At 42.1% G+C, this 21,539-nt stretch overlaps 2 protein-coding genes across 5 annotated transcripts in view; both read left to right on the top strand.

Moving 5' to 3' along the window:
- Positions 1-11,490, top strand: part of LOC146713037 (coxsackievirus and adenovirus receptor homolog) — a 59,306-nt gene extending 47,816 nt beyond the window's left edge. For 2 of the 4 annotated variants that reach the window (XM_085452386.1, XM_085452388.1), the window contains 2 exons: positions 8,898-9,230; positions 9,469-11,490. In XM_085452386.1, coding sequence (XP_085308512.1) covers positions 8,898-9,230; positions 9,469-9,635 — 500 coding nt within the window. In that variant the 3' untranslated portion in view covers positions 9,636-11,490. Of the gene's footprint in view, positions 1-5,626; positions 5,952-7,170; positions 7,390-8,897; positions 9,231-9,468 lie in introns of those variants that run through there. The other 2 variants (XM_085452390.1, XM_085452389.1) reach the window with 2 other exon arrangements.
- On the top strand, positions 385-5,516 carry LOC146713038 (programmed cell death 1 ligand 1-like). Its single transcript, XM_085452416.1, has 3 exons — positions 385-632; positions 3,424-3,762; positions 3,880-5,516. The coding sequence occupies exons 1-3, from the start codon at positions 560-562 to the stop codon at positions 4,047-4,049; spliced, it is 582 nt and encodes a 193-aa protein (XP_085308542.1). The 5' UTR covers positions 385-559; the 3' UTR covers positions 4,050-5,516.
- Positions 11,491-21,539: the final 10,049 nt, after the last annotated feature.

Raw genomic sequence — 21,539 nt, 5'->3', positions numbered from 1 at the left:
GCTGTTCTTCTTGTCTTCGTGTCCCTCCCTTAATTCATTCACTTCTCATACGTACACGAGGATCTGCCCGGCCGGGAGCAGCCACTCTCTGAGGCCTTCCCCAAACTGCAGCCTCAGTTCACGCTGAAGTCATCATCGAGTAGAAATGCTGTCAAACCTAAAACGAGGGCGTGGTCTCAGCAGGCTGAGCAGGTTTTCTTTGTGTTGTGTTTCCAGCAGATTTAAAGACTCAGACTTGAATGTAGGACGACGATATTTTATATTTTTTCTAAATTGCCGAATGAACACATGAACACTCCTGTTATACAGACACTGAGTTTGTGCTTCATTCAGTGGGTTTCTAAGCTGCCGTTTTAAAAGTACTGCTCAAGAATCTAATTCACACTGAAAACAGTGTCTCGCGCCTCGGCAGTGACGTCACTGTGATGCGGCGTAAACGCCTCAAAAGCACACTGATTAGTGGGTGCATGTTAATTAGTTCTGTTTATACCTGCACCATAAAGGATCCACGGGTCGTGTTTTTCCGGTATATTTTAGACGTATACCGAGTTAAACTAGAATGACTCTGTTAACATCAGCGTGTCTCTGCGTGGCTCTGCTGTTCGTCTGTGTCGTGGATTTGGCTTCCTCAGGTGAGCGCTCCTTCAGGTACTGCTTCCTTTTTCTTCATGAACATCGCTCTCCTTTACTGTCAAACTGTCAAATCCCCCCCCCGAGACCCCGCCTGTGCATTATGTCCTGGTAGTGGACAAAAACGGTTAGACCGAAATATACTGTTTTGTTTTTAGAAGGATATATTTATTTTAAAAAGAGTGTACGCAGCTTGTGTAAGCTGCTTCAGGACACCTGAGCTACGAGGCAGGGGTTCGGTCTGGTAGACAAGAAGCCCCTCTGCCCTCCTTTCCTGTCACTTTATCCAGACCACCATGAATGACGTCACAAGGCAAAGGAAAGGTGTGCAGGAGAACTTGCACAGTAATGATTAAGGAACTGACCTCACAGCCATTGTGCCAGTCATTGTTCCTTCACTGGGCTGGTTTCAGTCATTATGCAAACGTACTGTTTATAAGATTGAAACCTGCAGTGAGCTGAGACTGAAGGAGTCACCTGGATGAGTGACCAAACGTTTCTCCCACTGAAAACGCTACATCCACGTGAACCGAATCAACTTTTGGGATGTGCAGGAGACTTTATGAGGAGATGGTAAATGGCCTGTATTTATATAGCGCTTTTCTAGTCCCTAAGGACCCCAAAGCGCTTTACACATTCAGTCATCCACCCATTCATTGTAGCCACAGCCACCCTGGGGCGCACTGACAGAGGCGAGGCTGCCGGACACTGGCGCCACCGGGCCCTCTGACCTCCACCAGTAGGCAACGGGTGAAGTGTCTTGCCCAAGGACACAACGACCGAGACTGTCTAAGCCGGGGCTCGAACCGGCAACCTTCCGATTACAAGGCAAACTCCCAACTCTTGAGCCACGATCGCACGATCAGAGAAACTGACAGATTTGTAAATCATGTGGGTGTGGCTTGGGGTGTTCAGGCTTGTTTTCCTGTTTGCTTCGGTTGGTTTGTGCAGGTGTGAACACAGTAATCACACTCATGTGTGGACAACCCCACCGAGACCGACTCCTTCAGAGGGTCTCGTTATGGTGTGAACGTGATCCCAACCAGCTGCCAGCGGCGCGTTACAGGTTTGGGTTAAAAACGTCCCGTGGCCACGTGTGCTTTATATTCCCAATACAGGGAGGAAGTACAGATGTGCAAAGGTCTGTGTGGGTCAGCAACCAGCCCTGAAACCACTCTGTTTCCTCACACAGCACACTACACCTGTAGTGTGCTCACCGTCTGTGAGTCTGACCAATGAGCGGGCTGAGCGTTCCCACGTGGTTTGTAGCGACGCCTTTTCTCTGTATGTAAACGAATCAAACCAGTTTACAAACTCAACAGCTGACATGCTGACTGTAGACTCCGCCCACCGTGTCCCACCTGATCCCGCTGGAGCAGAAACCGTGAAAGTTTCATTATAAGGTTGCGATTTTAAGGAGCAGGCTGAAAATTCAGCTCCCACACACTGACGGGACATTAAAGTAAAGGTCGTGATTTTACAGCTATGAAATGACACCATCGTAAAAACTGCAGCACAGCAACAAACAGGAGGAATGTGATGTTCAATCATCATGAACTTTATTTATGAGGGACTTTAACCTCTGAGAGAAGTGCTGAACACAGGATCAAATACGTCAGAATAAAATATAAATAAATAAAAGAAACACTTCAATTAAAATAATAACACACAATTAAAACTTTGTCTTCTCTGCTAAAGGACATAATAAACCTCGAAGCTCCTTTTTTACTATTTAGAGAATTCAGACAGTTCTGATCATGGCTGGAGAGACTTAAAGGTCACCTCACTCAGATAGACAAACTCACCAAGTACAGATGTGTGTGTCCAAACAGGATCAACAAACTGAAAGTAAAATAAGCTTTTGGATATTTTTGGCTTCCCTTTTTTTTTTTTCTTTTTTTTTTTTGGACAAATGATAAAATTTCAAATATAAAAATCCTGCTGAAGTAAATATTGTTTATGATCTGATGGAAACATCCACATTATAACGACAATAATGGCTTCAAGCTGACATTCAGGCCTGTGAGACACAGTTAGACTGTCAGACACTGAGCCGTGACTCCATTCAAATGCACTTTTATATACTATATTTTATTTAATATTCAACACTGAACTATAAATTTTATTTTTAGTTAAACGTTTTATTCAGTATTTTCATAAAAGTGTTTTTTTTTTTTTAAACATTTAGTGTAACCTGTGAGAACACAGGCCTGTGTGTTTGTCCTCCACAGTGGAAAAGGCTGAAAATAATCATTTTAGCAGAACCTCATTTTATAAATTCTGCACTCAGCTTTCTAATGTCTTTGAAATTCAGCACAGCTTGTTTTTCCAGTTTTTCCTTGTTTCTTCTTTCCCGACACGCTCACTTTTAAATCCGTCTCCTCGTTGCTCTCTGTGTGTCTGACCTGAACCACTGCTCTCGCTGTCGTTGGAGTATCTGCAGGATATATAATATATATCTGACCTTAGTCTTGCTCTGTATTTCTCCCTTCTCCACACCTTCACTATCTGTATGCTTGCTGTGTTATTCAGCAGGGAGATCCACAACTCGTTCAGTACTTTCATAAGACACAAGGACATAAACACTGATTACATACAAACAGGAGTCAAACCTGATAAACTCAGAGGTTTGGTGACTTTGTCCCAAAATAAAGTCCAAGAAGGTTTTTTTTTCTGTCCTCTGTGACAGCAGATCTCACTGGTCTCTGATCCTCACTCTGATTGGCTCCTGTAGAAGTGAACAGTTGTACTTTGACCTTTAACCTCTCTGCTCTGTGTTGTTTCCTCTTTCAGAGCAGAAAATCATCACAGCTGAGTCTGGACAGAACGTCACTCTGACATGTCGAGCTCCACAAGGCAAACCCATCAGAGCTGTGAAGTGGAGCAGAGCTGACCTGGGAGATAAATATGTGCTTTTGTACCGAGATGAGCTGTTTGATCAAACAAGCCAGCATCCATCTTTTAAGAACCGGGTGGATCTGCAGGACAGACAGATGAAGGATGGAGACGTGTCTTTGATTCTGAAGGATGTGACGATTAATGATGCTGGAACATACGAGTGTCGTGTCATTGTGGGAGAATCAGCATCATGGGAGATCGTGGGAACCGTCAACATGAGTGTTCTTCCTCCAGGTGAGCAGAGTTCAGTGTGTGTGAGCAGAAGTGAAGCTGCTTGCTGACGTTGGATTAGATTCTCTTCTGTTCTTCACTCATCATGAATGCTGACACCCTCCTGTTTCTCTCCTGCAGGTCACCAGGGAGACACGGAGGATGGAGGGATAAAGGATATCCCTGTTGGACTTAAAATCGGTCTGTCATTTATTGGTGGGATTGTTTCAGGTTTTCTTTTGTGTTGTTTTGGGATCTTTCTTTGCATTTACTGCAATAATGATGCTGAGATTCGGAGTCAGGAGCTATAAGTCTCCTGACGACCATCACAAGGTTTAAAAAACCCTAAAATGAAAACACAGTTTAAAAACTGATGTTTGTTGAAAACGCCTACAGAAACACATTAAACACATTCAATATTTTTCAATAACAACAATGGTTTAAAAACCCTTAAAAATATTCATATTAAGAAGGTAAAAAAAATCAATGGCTTTATTAAACATATTAAAGCCAGTAGACAAAAATTCTGAGGAGGAGAGCTGAGAGGCACTGCCTTATTAAAAAAAGACCTCATACTTACTATGTCATTTGATCAAGATTTAACCTACTAGTTAAGCTACTGCTTAATTTATACGTCTGCTGTAAACTTGTACATAGAACCTACGACGTGGCCACTCGAAGTGTTGGGAGGTGTTATTAATGTCTGTGATACTGAAAGTTCACAGTTGCTGCCTGAGTTTCTCTTTATATTGATCAAATTTTGTTTAAGTCAAAAACTGTCACCAGAAGAACACATAGCCACATATGCATAGGAGGAAAAAGGGCAATTCCTCATGTCTCAAAACAAGCACCGACATGTTTTTGTTCTTTTATTATTATTGTACTTGTTTCTTTTCTAATGTTTATTGTATATAAATGTAGTGCTGGGAAACAGTGAACACCTCCTGAACTGAGTAACTGGTTGTGCCAGTTTGTTGGCGGCTGTCACGCTGATCTTTGAAGAACTGAGTTCAGTCACTCAAGCATCGACGGCTTATTTCACTACACTTTCCTAACCACGAAGCTTCACCACTGTTCCACGTTTTCTCCATGTGTGGATAACGACTCTCACCGTGCTTCACTGGAGAGTCCCACTTCTTTACATCACGTTACATGAAACAGCTCAACTCATAAAGTAACCAGCAGGGGGCGATGAGGAGCTGATCCAATGCTTTCCCATCTCTTTAAATACAAAGTAGCTTCTTACTCATGTGTAACAGCTGTTCATGGCTGATCGTCAACTGTGTGCTGCTCCATCCAAATATGCTTCAACAGTGTGTTTACAGGAGGTACTGCATGGGGGACTCATCAGTTTTAACTAGATCATCAACAGCGACTGAAATGAGGCTCCACAACATGAAACTGTTCACTGATGAGACTTCAGTGAACAGCAGATGAATCAACTGAAGGCTCAGATGCATCTCTCAGGTCCTGTTTCTTCAGGACATGACTTTCACAGACTGTTCATCTGCTGCAGATAGTTGTTTTTGTAGGCCTGAAACTTCTTCGTTCCTCTTTCACTTGTCCAGTTTAATCAGATTTTTAAGGACCCACTGCACACTGTACTGAGATACTCCAAGTTTTAAGATATCCGTTAAAGAATCAGATTGTCGGTGCAATTCTATTATTCTGTCTGTCAAACTGTCTTATCTTTGGCAGGTTCCCTAAATCTAACTAAAGAAATGGAAGCAAATGTGTTGTTGGGACAGGTTGCTTGTAATAAAGTCTCTGAAGTTACAGTTTAATGTTGGTTCTTTGTTTATTTGAAAAATTGTTTAGAAACAAAACAGGTTCATCAATTTGAATTTTTATACCTGAATGATTCATGGATCAGGTGCAAGGACTGCTAAAAATGTGCGGGAAGGAGCCAAAGTCCAGAGACAAACCTTCATCCTGGAGAACTGTTGCTCAAGATCACTTTTTAAAGAATGTGCAACTGATTGGAGGCAAAATAGGGAGAAAATAGTGTCGGTGTGCTCATAGTTATATATTAGAATAGCTTCATCACATGAATGTTAATGAAGTTAGTGATCGGCCACTGTTTGTATGAATGGAGGAAGAATACGTGCTCAGAGGAAGAGGGCGGGCTTTACTCGGTGTCAGTGACAGAAATGAAAAAAAGCTCAAATGAGTGAGAAGGACGATGAAGGAAACATCTGTGCTGTGTCTGCTCTGTAAGTAGAATCTCTGTGTTTGTTTGAATTCTTGTACTTTGACTGTCTGCTCTCCTGATAACTGATGATGGAGGAGAAGACATGAAAAACAAATCAGGCTGAATTCAAGTTCAAGAACAGTAAAAGCAATAGAAAAAAAAACTATAAAATAGATTCAGATAAACAGAATAACATACTATGCAAAATAGAAAGAATACTAGACGATAGAATAAGTACTATACAAATACTTTGTTACATTGGGAAAATTGCACTTGGTGTCATACATATGTGTGAGTTTGAAACATGAAATGTGTAGCTGTCTTTAAAGCTTTGTGCTGCACATAGTGACCGTTACTCTCTGAGCTGTTTGTGGCTTAAACAGAAACTACAGGAACTCCATTTTTCTGTGTCTGGGGGAAGAAAGTTGCAGCTGTTTCATCAGAAAGCTGCTAAAAAAAAGAGGAAGTAAAATGTCTAAAACCTCCATAAACAGGCCATGAATCTAAAGCTGTTTACCGCTTTAAAGCCGGTCGGAGCGCGCACGCGAACTCACTCCAGTGTTTTGTTTTGTTTTGACTTTTTTATCATATTTATGCAGCACCAACATTTCCATCTGTCAGATTGTGAACGTTTACTCTGCTTTTGTAGTATTTCTACTCACTGACACCTTAATGTTACGTTCAGCTGAGCTTGAACCTGAACGTCTGACTAATCAGTGGCCTGTGGAGCCACGAGCCTCGGACCATCATCAGCAGCAGGTTTGTAGTTTTCAGTTACATGAGCGCAGTGATGGCGGCCATGTTTGAGGAATAACTTCTTCTGAGTTTATGTAGCCAGACACAGGTTCATACACGATTCAGCTTTAAAAGAATAAAACTAAATTTGTTGTTTTTGTAGCTTTTTAACAAAAGTATTTGATTACGTTTTTAAGCTCATGTGATTAAAAATAGTTCAGCTGCTGTTTGTTTGAATCTGGAATAACAATTAACTTTTCTTTCAGACATTTCCAAATGTCAGGCCTTGCAGCGCAGTTTGAAATGTGAAAATCTTTCATTCTGTGTATTTGCTGCACCCACTTGAATCAAAGAGCAACCCCACTCATTCGGCTCACTTGTGGTTCCCTGTCTCTATATATGAACACCTCATCCTGAAGTTATGTGAATAAATCAAAATGCTGCCTCACAGCACAGACCTGTGACAAGAACCAGAACATTTTTCTCCGAAACGCGCCAACGAGTGACGCGCAGTGACGTCATGGATTGCGGCGTTAAACAGAAAGTAGATTGATGAGTGCCAGTTTTTCGCCGTTTGTAGCTACTTGCGCTGCAGAGGATCAAACAGGTCGTGTTTCCCCGGTATGTTTTGGAGGTACCGAATAAAACTACGATGACTCCGTTAACATCAGCCTGTCTCTGCTTAACTCTGCTGTTTGTCTGTGTCGTGGATTTGGCCTCTTCAGGTGAGCTCTCCTTCAGGTACTACTTTGTTTCAACTTCACGAACAAGGCTCTGAAACATTACGCTGCCTCTTAATGTAAAAGTGTTGAATCTCCCCTAGACTGTGCCTTATGTCCATGTAGTGACCGAAAAATGCTTGTTAATTATCAGAAGGATGGATTAAATCTAATAAATTTAAAAAAAAAAAAAGTATACGCAGGTCGTGTAAGCTTTCTCAGGACACCTGAGTTACGGGGTGCGGTCAGGTAAACGAAAAGCCCCTGTTCCCTCCGTTCCCAATAACTTTACCCTGACTGCTAACGGCACTAAGGCAAGGTGTTTTTACTCTTTACTGAAATCAAAGTCTTCTTTTCCTGTTTGGTTCGTGCAGGTGTGAACACAGTAATCACACTCAGGTGTAGACAGCAACAACCCCACCGAGACCCTCAGGAGGAGGAGGTCTCAGTGCGGTTCGTTTATGGTGTGAACGTGATCCCAAACACGGGCGCGTTACAGGTTTGAGTTAAAAACGTCCCGTTGCTATGTGTGCTTTATACTCTCAATACAAGAAGGAAGTACAGATATGCAAAGGTTACGTGAGGGTCAGCAACCAGCCCTCAAACGACTCTGTTTTCACTCACAGCACACTCACCTTCTGTGACATCTGACCAATGAGCGGGCTCAGCGTTCTCACGTGACGTATTTTCTCTGTGCGAAAACAAATCAAACCAGTTTACAAACTCAACAGTTGACCTGCTGACTGTAGACTCCGCCCACCGTGTCCCACCTGATCCCGATGGAGCAGAAACGGTAAAAGTTTCCCTTAAAGAGGAAGAAATGTACAGCTCTGAAATGACATCATCATAAGAACTGCAGCACAGCAACACACAGGAGCAATGTGAGGTGAAATATGATGTTCAGTCATCTTCATATATTCTGATCTTCATTCAGAGGGATTCTGTGTGCAGAATCAATCATGTCAGAGATCTTTAGCCTCTGATAGAAGTGCTGAGCATCCGAATAAAACATAAATAAATAAATAAATAAAACAAATTGAATAAAAAATAATAACACAAAATAACCACCTCCACAGGAGGAACTTCTCTCTGCCCCACAGCAGACACTCAGTCTTCAGCTCCCAGCCTGTCAAACTAGGCTGACTAAGAGTCGGCTCTCACATGTGTTTGCTGCTCTATTTGAGTGAGATTTGATCTTATTGAGATGTATTAAGGAAATTAAAATGGGTATAATTTTAGCCAGGTTCTTATTTGATAAATTATCAATCAATCAATCCTTTATTTATATAGCACATTTAAAGACCAAAGTGCTTCTCAATAGTAAAATTATTCACTCAGCTTTGCAGAGGTTTGGTGACTTTGTCCCAAAATAAAGTCCAAGAAGATTTTTTTTTCTGTCCTCTGTGTCAGCAGAGCTCACTGGTCTCTGATCCTGTCTCTGATTGGCTGCTGTAGAAGTGAACAGTTGTACTTTGACCTTTAACCTCTCTGCTCTGTGTTGTTTCCTCTTTCAGACCAGAAAAACATCACAGCTGAGTCTGGACAGGATGTAGTTCTACCATGTCGAGTACCATCAAACAAAACCATCAGAGCTGTGAAGTGGAGCAGAGCTGACCTGGGAGATAAATATGTGCTTTTGTACCGGGATGATCAGCTGGATCAAGACAACCAGCATCCATCTTTTAAGAACCGGGTGGATCTGCAAGACAGACAGATGAAGGATGGAGACGTGTCTTTGATTCTGAAGAATGTGACGATTGATGATGGTGGATCATACAATTGTAATATCTTCAACGGAGAGACAAGGTCATGGGAGACCACCAACACTGTCAGCCTGACTGTTTCAGGTGAGTGAGTAGAGTTGAGTGTGTGTGTGATCAGAGGTGAAGCTGCTTCCTGGTTGTTGATGTTTGTTTCTAAAGATGTTGTTGATGAGACTTTGTAGAAAGCAGCTGGTCTGAGTGATGTGATCAGAGTGCAGTAGATAATGTCTGACAGCAGTTTGAAGAGGAAATGGATTCTGTTCTGTTCTTCACTCATCACCTACCTGACAGCTGACACCTCACACCTGTTTCTCACCTGCAGGTCAGCCAGGAGGAGACAAACAGGATGGACCTGTTGGACTGATTGCTGGTCTGTCAGTTTCTGCTGTTCTTCTTGTTGCTGTTGTTGGATTTTTGATCTACAGAAAACATAAACAAGCACAGAGTCAGGATTCATACCAGCCTCCTGCTGAAACGCAGTCTGTTTGAAACGTCTCAGTTTGTTTTTATAAAAGCTGAACTCCTGCTGATCCAGACTCTCAGTACTGTTATTGTTACATGTGGAACATTCAGGACTTCATAATTCAAACAAAGAAAAGTTACATATCTGAGAATAAGATCAGTGATATTCAACAACAAAAACCATTTTATGTGACAAACATGTTTCTGTCTCTGATGTCGACAGAAATAAGTTTGTTCACAGTGATGAATTCAGCGTCGTCTCTGTCACAATATCAGAATCAGTGAGTTTGTGTCATCTTCAGGTTCAGCTGTTTGTGAGGTCAGACTCAGACTGATCCTCGTGTTTAGATGTTACACAATAATTCCAGACACTGACTGACAACACAAACACAACACAAAGTGCTCAGGGTCCATTTATCAGCTAGAACTGAGTGACTGAATAATCTGATATTATTATGAAACCAAAGAGAAATGTGTTACATGGAGCTGCAGAGTCACATGTTTCCTCTGATCTATGAAGCCTTAACTTGTTCCTCCATGAAGGAGACTCTTCAGTTTAAACACGTCAAGATTATTTATTATTGATTTTTATATGAGCTTGTTTATCGATAAAGTTTTACACGTGTTGCTCTTCAATGTTTGTCTTTGCTTCCTGTGGCTGTAAATGTTTTTCTGACCTGCTGTTTGAGTGTGAGCAGATTTGATCTCACCTTGAGTGTAACAATGTGAATATTTATACATTTAACCTGATGTTATTACATCCTGTGATCTGTGGAAGCTCAGTAGCCCCTCTCAGAGATAGGAGATAAATAACAGAGCTGAAACCCTGGCAGTTCATGGGATATCAGTGTAAACATGTTACAGACTGCAGTTTTGTGTATTAACTTCTTTGTGCCTACCATGTGAAACAAGCATGTTAAATAAGAACATTGTTAAATTATTGGAATGTTAAAGAGTTACAAGCTGAAGCTGTTCTTTTGTACTGTGAAGTGATAAACCAGATGTATTTCATGACAGACTTTCTGCTTTAGTGCTACTAAAACATGCTGTTCTCCTGTAAAGTGCAAGAACAGATTCTGTTCATATCCACAGCATAAACATAATCTCTGAAAGATCGGCGGGTCTGTCTGTCAGTCACAGATGGACAGTTTGAGCATTTTAAACACACTCAAATAACATATTCATGAAAAAATAGCTTTTTAAAGAGGAGTCCTCCTGCTGTATATTTCAGTGTTGGCTTATTTTGCATGCTGAAGGTTGCTAATTCTTTTGCAGCTTCCAATTGTAATCCAACCCGTGGATTCAGTATAGTGTGTGTTACATTATTAGGATCAATGATTTTGTTTTAGCTGCCAAGTTCACGTTCATGTCAGTGTCGAAATTTATTTTCTTTGCATTTGTTGTACTTTGTTAGATTATAATATTATTTTATGCCATGTTATACCCCTAATTAAAGATTGTGAATTATTATGTAGTTTTAGTTTGCATTATTCTCCTGAATTAGAAGAAGCTGATAACTATTACATTAGTTAAACTGATTTGCATTACATTAAACTGCTGACTTGTTGTGAATGAATGATATTGTTTTATGATGCATTATACTGCTGAGTTATAAGAAATCTAATTTGTCTGAGTAGAAGAGAACAGAGTGTGCTGGAGTTTTCTGCCCCATTTCAGCAGGAGCAGATAAACAGGGAGCCAAGGTCGTAGCTCAGGCGCTGTGTGAGAGAAAGCATGTGAATGTTTAGGCTTTTATGATAAGGTGGAGGCACCAGAGGCTATAAAAGTTTAAGCAATGCTCCACCATTTTGAGATTTTGAGGCTGTCTGCATCAGTGTCCATCTCCCACGTGTGTGATCATTAAAATCATCGTTTGACTCAACCCGGCCGGACCAGTGTTGTTATTGTGGTTTTTCTCTTGTCTCCATCCCCAATATTTTGAACCTTAACAACTTCTAGAACATCCAGGTTTTTGTAGTTTCAAACAAAGAAAAGTTAGCAAATCTTGACATTAAAAAATTGTACAATTTTCTAAATATTTTGTTATGGCCGATCCGTATTTTTGCATGATCGGGTAAATGCTTTACCAGAAAGGGGCAGTATAGGCACACAGGTGTAGGCAAGAGCCTGTTATTATAATTTACCAAGTACTCAAATCATTTGAGGAGAGCTGCCATTAACAGATGTGGCTGTGACTTTCCTTAACTGCGGGGCCTACTTACTGAGGACGTCATCTGATGTGCAGAGTTAGCATTGGATATAAAACTACGTGTGTTTGCCCACCTCTGGCTTAAACAAGTCTCTAGTCGCTATTTCTGCTGGGTTAATAATTATTAGGAGCAGAGTCTTTGACCTACAAGGTCCAGATTTCCTGTACAGGAGTAGCTGGGATCTGATTTATTTATTTAAAAAACAAAAAACAAACTGCGGAAGTATCACTGTTGAGCTGCTTGTGTTCATGTTAGTATGTAAAGTCCAACATCTCCCTCTAGTGGCCAAATATAAACCATGTGTGAGGATGGTGTTAATGTAAAATGTGAATCATAGTGTTCCAGTCAGTCATCAGTGTGTCTCTGCACAGCTGCAATTAAAATGTGTTCAGAGGGCCTCAGTGTCTGAATGGTTCCAGTTCAGCTCCATAACAGCAGCGTCCCTGGTTTGATTCCTGTGTTTCAGCTCGTATCTGCCTCTCTCACTGAGGGGGACGTCCACTACATGGACATGGATTTGTTCATCAACCAAAATACAGATCACTGAGAGCAGAGGACATTAGATGATTATATTTTATTATATCTTTTTTTTTCCCTTTGTGAACTGATAAATATCCAATTACACATATAAGGAGATCCAAATTAAAATACTTTATAACAGTGTGTACATTTATTAGTTTTGCCTTTTCATTTACATTCATGGTGGACGAGACAGGTTTTTTAAAAATTTTATATTTTAAAAATATACTTTTACACATGATAGGCTATTACCCACCACATTAAAAACCAATAGAAAGCTGGTGCTCAGAGGAAGAGGGCGGGCTTTACTTGGTGTCAGTGACAGAAATGAAAAAAAGCTCAAATGAGTGAGAAGGACGATGAAGGAAACATCTGTGCTGTGTCTGCTCTGTAAGTAGAATCTCTGTGTTTGTTTGAATTCTTGTACTTTGACTGTCTGCTCTCCTGATAACTCACCGGTTCCCAAACTCTTTTTGCTGGGCCCCCCTTTGTTTTACGGGAAAAATGTTCGACCATCCCCCTCCCGCGCGTGCGCGCGCACGCACAAACACCCTCCAACCACACAGCCATATTTTGCTCCATTGCGGTTTATTTCACACCTCAAACATTTAGCCAACAATTAAGCAAATACAAGTAATCTGCAATAAATTACAGGTAGTAATAAAATAAAATACTAACTACTAACACGGGTATTTTTGAAAACGCAGCTGTGTCGTCCACACGTAAACGGCGTTGCGAATCACCGAAAACGGAGATTTTTTTAAAACTCCTTTTTTGCGTTTATGTGTGGACGAGGAATACAGAGTTCCTCAGGCAATGTCAAAGGTATGTGCCTTTTTTCCACGTCAGCTGTGCGCCACATTATTTTTTACATGAGATGAATGGCAGATAGAGACAAAATACTGTTAATCTGACTATCTGCAGGTTTACACGCTTACATATACACGCAGTTACTGTCCCTCCATTTACAAAGGCAGAGGCGTCACGGTGTGTTTTAGATTATTTAACATGTAGTTGTTGTTTTTCCTGTGTAATAATATTCAACATTGCTATCAATACATTTTTCAAAAAAATGCCTCTCTGTGCAAAATAGGTTTAAAAACATAAACAGCTGTGGGATACTGTTAGTCCGTGATTTGAACTGAGGGAACAAATCGTGGCAGAATCAGCCTGATGTTATTTGTATCCCGCTGTAGAGCAGGGCGATATGACCAAAAATATTTATCACGATATACATTTGAAAATTTGCGATAACGACTGATGATATAATTGACACTAGACAAAATACTTTACAACTCCACAACTTTATTAGTGCAAAAAAAAAAAAACCCATCAATGTATTTGCACTTTAACAAGCAGCTGTTTTTATTTGCATTAAAGTTATATAAAAATGTAACAGTGCAAATTCCTTGCTGACAGTTTAACCAAAAGGCATTTCCAGTGGAAATTGGCCGACATATCCTCAGCATAACCATGTATAATATCCACAAAACTTAGAAAGACCTTATACACACACAACACGGTAATATTATGTTGAAGCACAGTACGTATCACTCCGCGAGGCTCCTGCCTACGACAGCCGTAATGCTCCAACAATCCATCAAGCGGGTTCGGTGCGGGTTCGTAGCTTAGCAAAGTTGTACTAAAACATTTGACAGATTTTCGAGCACCGTGTACATAAAATCGTTTCGAGGTCAGTAAACACAACCAGAATTCATACATAAGGCACACAGGATTATAAGGGGCACTGTCGATTTTCAGAAAAAATCAAAGGATTGATTTTAAGTGTGCCGTATTTTCCAAAGAACACGGTAATAACAACGGCCCGCTAGCATGCTCTACCAAAAATAGTGCTTAGTTGTTTATCTGACGGACGAAAGCTAAACCAGTTCCACACCACTGAAGTTTTAGCATTTTTACAAACCAATTCTGGGTCATCCGTTTCATTCAACGATTTGCTGTCGCCCTTCTCATTCTCTGTCACCGCCATGCTTTTTCTGCCATATGTGTATGAAAACAAAGGCACTGCGCATGCGCGTTTTACCCATGTTCTGTCGCGATATTTCATTTTCTTATCGTTGCCCGACATTATACCGGTATTACCATGAACGGTATGATATGGCCCAGCCCTATCTCTTTAACTTTACTAACATGATAACTTATGGTGACTTGGTAACTTTACATGGTAACTTTACTGTATAAAGAGCTAACATCTCCAAAATGTCAGGAGTAGCTAGTCATTACAACAAGTGTTTGTGAACTAAAAATCAAGAATGTGGGATACTGTTTGTCCATGATTTGAACAGCCCAGCGCTGCTCCCGACGAAGGAAAGACCAATTTCCAAGGGGAGACCTACCTTGGCACTTGTGCAGGTGAAGCCAAAGGGAAGATATACTTCACCATATTTTCTAGTCTTTGGCTTAGAATGAAGTTGGTTTGGAAACATATTCAATAGGGGTACAACGATACTCGTATCAGTATTGAACCGTTCGATACAGTGCTTTCGGTTCGGTACACATATGTATCGAACAATACAAAATTTTTAATTTATTTTATCAACTTTTCTTCTGACGATGCTGTCTGTGTTGAGCGCTCAGTGGATCTGCGTTTGACTACTCCGCCTAGGCTGCACTGTCGAGCGCAGATCCACTGAGCGCAGCGCAAGCTAGCAAGACAGAAGCTAAGCTCCTTGCAACATGACAAATTGAACCTCCTCCACCCTCATTCAGATCTGGCCTTTGGAACTATCTTGGTTTTCATGTGACATATGACCCTGAAGGTAAGCGCGTCATGGACTAAAGTAAAACAGTATGTTGGATGTGCCACGCAATGCTCAATTACATGGGTGGGAGCTAGTGTGTTAGCGCAGTTAGCTCGTTAATGTGTTGATGCCGTCCAGCCCCACGCACGGGGCGATCAGGGGTAGCTCGTTAACGGAGATTTGCCGCGTTGTGGCGTTAACGTCATTTCAGATTAACGCTGACAGCACTAGTGGGAACACAACGAATATGACTGCACATTGACGCCGACATCATCCTAGTGCAAAGACAAGTGGAAGCAGACAAAAACAACAAGCATGCATGCTACAAACTTTAACCGAGTAATTTAGACAGCCGTTAGCACATGATTCTCCTTATGGGGACCTGATATGTTTAATATGCTGCTGAGAATATAGCCCTGAAGAAGCGGATAGTATAGCTTTTATTTTGGAAAGAGACATTTCTCTGTAATAAACTCTCTTTTCCAAAAGATGAGTGATTTCTCAGTCAGATTTATTTTTTATTACTTTGTTGTTTCAGCAACATTAAATTTAAAAACTGTATGTTTGAGTTAAAATATCTATTTATAATTTTAATAAATGACAAATTAAAAAAGCATGAACATTTTTTTTGTATCAAAAAAATATCAAACCGTGACACCAAAGTACCGAACTGTGAATTTTGTGTATCGTTGCACCCCTACTATATATATAACTCCCTGCTCGCCCCCCTATACAAGCTTAATATTAATATTAATTGTCACGGTTCTGGGTCAGTTTGACCCAGTATTTTGAGTTGCCATGTTTTTGAAGGTTTAGTTTAGTTCCGTGTGTCATTTTCTGTCTCTCAGTGTCGAGTCTGCGTCTTTGTGTGATGGTTTCTTGTTCCTGTTTTATTGTGAAGGTCTGCGTCTCATGTGAGTGTGTTCAGTTTTGCCTCTCGTCTCGTTGTTTACTCCCAGCTGTGTCCCCCACCTCTGTGTAATCTCCCTGTGTTTCTCTGTGTGCATTTAAGTCGCGTCTTCTGTCTTTGTAGTTGCTGGTCCGTCTGTGTATTCACCATGTTTCATCCGTGTGTTCCCTGCCGTCACCATCTTGTACCGTTGTCCACCTTGCTGCATGTTTCAGTTCCGGTTCGTATTCAGTAGTTTAGTTGTCTCCAGTATAGTTCAGTGTGATCTCTGTTTCCGTTTTTCCACTGGCGCATTGTGTTCAATAAACCACCTTCACTTCTCCACTACTGCCTGCGATTGGATCCTCATTTATTATTTTTATACGGCTCATCTCACTCGCCGTGACAGTACTGACCAGCCAGCTATGGATCCAGCGGCATTCAGCCCACCCAGGGAGCTTCAGGAGGCCGTTGTCGACTCTGCTTCTAAATTAATCAACCAGTGGTTAGAGCATGAGGCAGAGGCGTCTCTTTACACTGTGGAAGCCAACCTACAACACCTTATTTCCAGTTACCCCTGGTTATTGGACTCACTGCATCCGCTCGTACAGAATTTTGTTCTTCACGAGCTTCACCTACACCCTCCCGCCGCTACCGCTCGCCCACTCGCTTCAATGGAGGACGTGCCGTCCGACCGGCCGGATGAGGAATTACTCGGTCCATCGGAGCCGTCTCCGAGACAAAAGCGACGTTCGCGCCGCCGGCTGTAGGGACAGCCCACAGCCGGATGTAGGGACATGTAAGCAGTCGGCTGTGGTGAGTGAAAGGGACACTTTTTCTGCTGCGTCAGACTCTGTGACTGTGTTTTCTGGAGCTATTTTTTGTGTGTCTTCTGAAGATAACAATAATTTTTCCGTCTCACCCATGGCCATTGCTCCAAAGACTGCCTTTGCTGAGCCCACATTCAGGGTTAATGACTGTGTTCACGCTATTTTTTTCTAAACCTGGAGTTACTGAGTCAAGCACCACGAGTTTAGGGAATGACTATGTTAGGGGAGCCTTTTCGTCTGCATCAGTTCCTTCAGTTAATGCAATGAACTTTCCCGAAACAGTTTTTCCTGACCATATCCCCCCATCCACACCTTCACCACAATTCAATGTGGGGCCTGTAACACAGTTAGCAGTACAGTTAGCAGTTCAGTCAGCTGCCCTCAGTTCAGTCAGCCACTCCACCACCTGTTACAACTTCGCTACCTGTAGCTCAGTTGCCACCAGTTCAGCAGCCTACCCACTCGTTCATTCGGCCACCATCCTCACTGTCTCATTCTAAGCAGGGAACACACTTCACCACAACATCTGCTGGTTCTCTTAAGCTGGCCATCTCAGAGACAGTTGCTCCCTCTAGGGCCTCCCCAGAGGCTGGGTGTCAGTCACCAGCCAACTCTTGACCCCTAGAGGTCAAGACGCAACCGCCAGCAGCCTCACCCAGAGAACTCACCAGAACAGTCTCAGCTCTCAGCACCCCCTGAGAGTTCAAGTGAGTTCACCCGTCCGCCTCCGTCCTCTGCTGAGTGTATTGGGGAACACTTTCAGTCCCAGCCAGTGTCCACACTGGCAGTGGTCTCCGTACCTGCTGCTTCAGTGTCTGTCTCCACTGGAGGGCCCGAGGAGCCCGTCCAGTCTCAAGCCATGTTAGCTGGGGGTTCAGGTGAACCCAGCTAGCGTCCTGCCTCGTCAGCTGGAGGGCCTGAGGAGCCCGTCCTGCCTCAAGTGTCGTCTGCTGGGGGTTCAGGAGAACCCAGCCAGCCTCAAGTGTCGTCTGCTGGTGCGTCCGAGTCGCCCGTCCGGCTTCAAGCCAAGTCAGCTGGTGGGTCTGAGGAGCCCACCCAGCACCACGCTTCGTCTGCTGCAAACACAGCAAAAACACGTCCCATGCCGTCAGGTTGGTCCAGCCTGGTCCAGCCTCTGTGTCTTCATCCACGCCTGGTCCTGGTTCATGTCGGTGTGGCAACCGCAGGACCAGACAAAGACGGAGCTGGACCAGATGAAGACGAAGGCGGCGTCATGGAGGCTGGACCAGGCGTGGATGAAGACACAGAGGCTGAACCAGGCGGCAGCGGGACGGCTGCGGAACCAGACAGTGGTGATGCTGCAGGCGGTGATGCTGCAGGAGGCTGCGATGCCAGCGGCGGCGACGAACCCTTTCCGGAGGCCGTCCCCGAAGGCCATGATGCCAACTTAGAGGCCCGGAAAACGGCTGGCAGAGGCATGAATTTTATATAAGCAAGAGTGAACACCTCGTTACTGTCTGTGTGCGTTTCTTCCACAGTCTAAAGTCTAAAAGTTTCGCTAAGCTGTGATTCTAAACTTGCTGCACGTGTAACTTTGAGAGTGGATAAATGGATAATATTCTTCAACAAGCTATATTTATGATTACAAACTGAGCAGATACATCAGAAAGAGACGAGTTTGTGAGTTTGGCAGCTGTTTGTGTGGAGTTGTTCTTTATGTTCACCTCAAATCAACCTGTCATTTCTCTTTAGTTCTGATCTCACTGCTGAGCTGCACAACAAACCAAGGTCAGTAACCTTCTTCTGTCACAGTTTAAACCTGAGAAATGCTCACTGATATGACCTGAATGGGTTCATGTTTCACAATGGATCTATTAGTATAACATACAGTAGATTAGGGCTGCACAATTTTGCATAAAATGAGAATCACGATTTTTTTGGCTTAGAATTGAGATCACGATTCTCTCACGATTTTATTTTCCAGTATAAATATTTATTGCACTTATTAACTGCACATCAACTTCGTAACAGTTGAGACTGAACATAAAAACAATAAATAAACATAAAAACAACAAATGTCTCACGTTTTGTTGTTGCTGCAAAATGTTGTACTGCTTGAAATTCCGTCTCCACCGTTGCTCGACACTGCGTGTACAGGGAGTGGGTAGTGCAACAATACAAAAATAGTTACAAAAGTAGCGTTTGTTTAGGGTGTTGATCATTTTCCTAAATCCCTCGTTTTGCACAGTGTTGATGGGAGCCATATCTTTGGTAAGTAATAGCCTCCGTGATTTCTTTGTGCCTGTGGGAGTTCGACGGGTATAGGGAAGCGCTGTATAAGGTTCCCGTTATTGATGTTTGGGTGGTTGACCGGGACGGATTTTCTCCTGTCACTTTCTCGTCTTCCCTGACGTGCTCTCCGATGTTTTTTCCCTGCTAATTTTAGCATCACACGGCACAGCTTCTGTATCACGTGGTATAAGGCTCCGCCCTTGTCATTTGTTGAGCAGGAAGAGTGAGCGCTTGTTTTCATGCAGATTACATCCTGGATCAAAATGCGGTACAATCGTCGTCTTTTTTTTTTCTCTCTTTTTTTTTTTTTTTAAAAATCGTCATTTGGAAATGAGTTCATAAGTATGAATTGAGATCGCGATTTTCTAACGATTAATCGTGCAGCCCTACAGTAGATCTATTATATTACATGTATTTCTCATTTTAACCCTCACAGCTCGTCTGACTGTGAGTCCCAGCAGCTCTCAGATCTTTAAAGGAGACTTTGTGTCTCTGAGCTGTGAGGAGGACGACAGCTCTGCTGGATGGACTCTGAGGAGAAACACAAGCAAAGGAAACACCACTCAGTGTGGAGATGGGTGGGGAAAACCAGCAGGTTCTTCCTGTAACATCATTAAAGCAGCATCTCACGACAGTGGAGTTTACTGGTGTGAGTCCAGAGAGGGTCCCATCAGTAACATGGTTAACCTGACAGTCACTGGTAAGCTGAGTGTGTGGAGTTAGTGTTGATGAAGCTGTGTGTAAATGGATGAAATGCTGTAGTTTGTCTCTGTGTTGAGGTGGATCAGTGATCCTGCAGAGTCCTGTCCTCCCTGTGATGGAGGGAGATGACGTCACTCTGCTCTGTAAAACAAAGACCACTCCCTCCAACCTCCCAGCTGCTTTCTATAAAGATGGCTCCCTCATCAGGAAGCAGCCTACAGGTCACATGACCATCCAGCATGTTTCCAGGTCTGATGAAGGCCTCTACAAGTGTGACATCAGCGGTCATGGAGAGTCTCCATCCAGCTGGATCACTGTCACAGGTGACACACTCACCTGTCTGTGTTTCTGCAGCTTTCAACATTCACAATGTGACGACAACTTAATGACTGTGTTTGCTTTATTTTAGGGGAACACACCACCACACCTCCACCTACATCCACACCTCCACCTACATCCACCTCTCCTCCTGGTTCTTACCTTTTTCCTGCATTGTCATGTGTTGGATCAGACTGTGCTATGGTTTTACTGGTGTTACTGGTTGTGCTGGTGAGATGAAACCTGAAGGTGAGACTCAGACTTCCTGATCTTTCATGTTTTAATTTTATTGTTGTGGATTTGAATAATCTACACATTTATCATGATTAAATGTTTCAGTTACATTCTCTGTCCATTCAAATAACATTTCCGTTTGTCTTATAAATATTTTCACTGTAAATTTTTATTGGATCCAGATAAAGCTGCACGAGATGATGTCACATACATTCAAGTATCACATCGCAGGCTGTGAGACAAAGCAGAAGTAATAACGAGGGACCTTTGGTGGGTGATTTGGTTTTTCCAGTGTGGAGAAAATAGGATGTTTATAAAATTGTATCACTTGAAACTTGGATATTTTCTAAGAGTTCAAAGAAATGCTTAGTGGAAAATTATTACACAGTGCTCTAAGAGCAATATTGATGCTGTTTGAGTGACAGTTTCTGTAACATGTGGTCGTAGTAAAGATGTTGGTCAGTGAACTTACAAGACTGTATATCAAAGATGAAAAACACCAGAATTACTTCATCAACTGGTTTCAGAAACTAAAAGTTACAAATTTTTTAACAGCATCATGTTAGCTTTTATAGCCAGGAGAGACTCTATTTATCAGCTATCAGCTAATGTTAGCTAGCTTGGTTATCAAGCTTCTCCATAGACTGTATGAGAAAAACAGAAAGGGACTGCTAATTAGAGCTCAGTAACATAATTTCTTCAGCAGAGGTCCAGTTCAGGCAGATATATCTGGTATATGATATCTAATATATCTGGCAGATATAAATAGGCCACGCCCCTAATAATGCAGACTGTAAGCATTAATAACATTTAAACAGGTCAGTTATAACAACAATCACCTCATGCACAGCAAATGAATATCAGTCTGTCTGTAGATTTTCGCACCATGTTAAGTTCTGTGTTTGCTGAACGGTGTGTTTGTCGTCTGTGGTTAACACTAACGAGTCTGCGACTGTTTCTGAGAAAGAAACGATAAGAGCTTCATCTGCAGGTGTTTCAACACAGAGGTGTGAACGTTAAATAGAGGAAGAAACGTGTGAGTTATTTGTAAGAGTATTTCTGTAAACTCACACAGGTCAGAGACTGTTATCATATTTACTAAATATGAAATATACTTATTGTATTGTAAATTTCCAATTACTATGAACTAATCTCCTGCAGTATTGTTCACGGTTTTCCTTTTAAGATTTACTCTTTCATATTTATGACACCAG

This window comes from Copadichromis virginalis, linkage group LG3 (assembly GCF_057382275.1).
Source record: "Copadichromis virginalis isolate Kocher_CV1m ecotype Utaka linkage group LG3, C_Virginalis_male_GT1.1, whole genome shotgun sequence".
Lineage (NCBI taxonomy): Eukaryota > Metazoa > Chordata > Actinopteri > Cichliformes > Cichlidae > Copadichromis > Copadichromis virginalis.
The sequence above is the reverse complement of the archived record's forward strand: the minus strand, read 5'-3'. Positions and strand labels throughout refer to the sequence as shown.

Excerpts from the sequence above, each read along its gene's own strand:
- LOC146713038 (XM_085452416.1), top strand. The coding sequence starts at position 560 with ATGACTCTGTTAACATCAGCGTGTCTCTGCGTGGCTCTGCTGTTCGTC. Across the intron at positions 633-3,423 it reads CGTGGATTTGGCTTCCTCAG|AGCAGAAAATCATCACAGCT; the intron begins GTGAGCGCTCCT and ends TTCCTCTTTCAG. Across the intron at positions 3,763-3,879 it reads CATGAGTGTTCTTCCTCCAG|GTCACCAGGGAGACACGGAG; the intron begins GTGAGCAGAGTT and ends TCTCTCCTGCAG.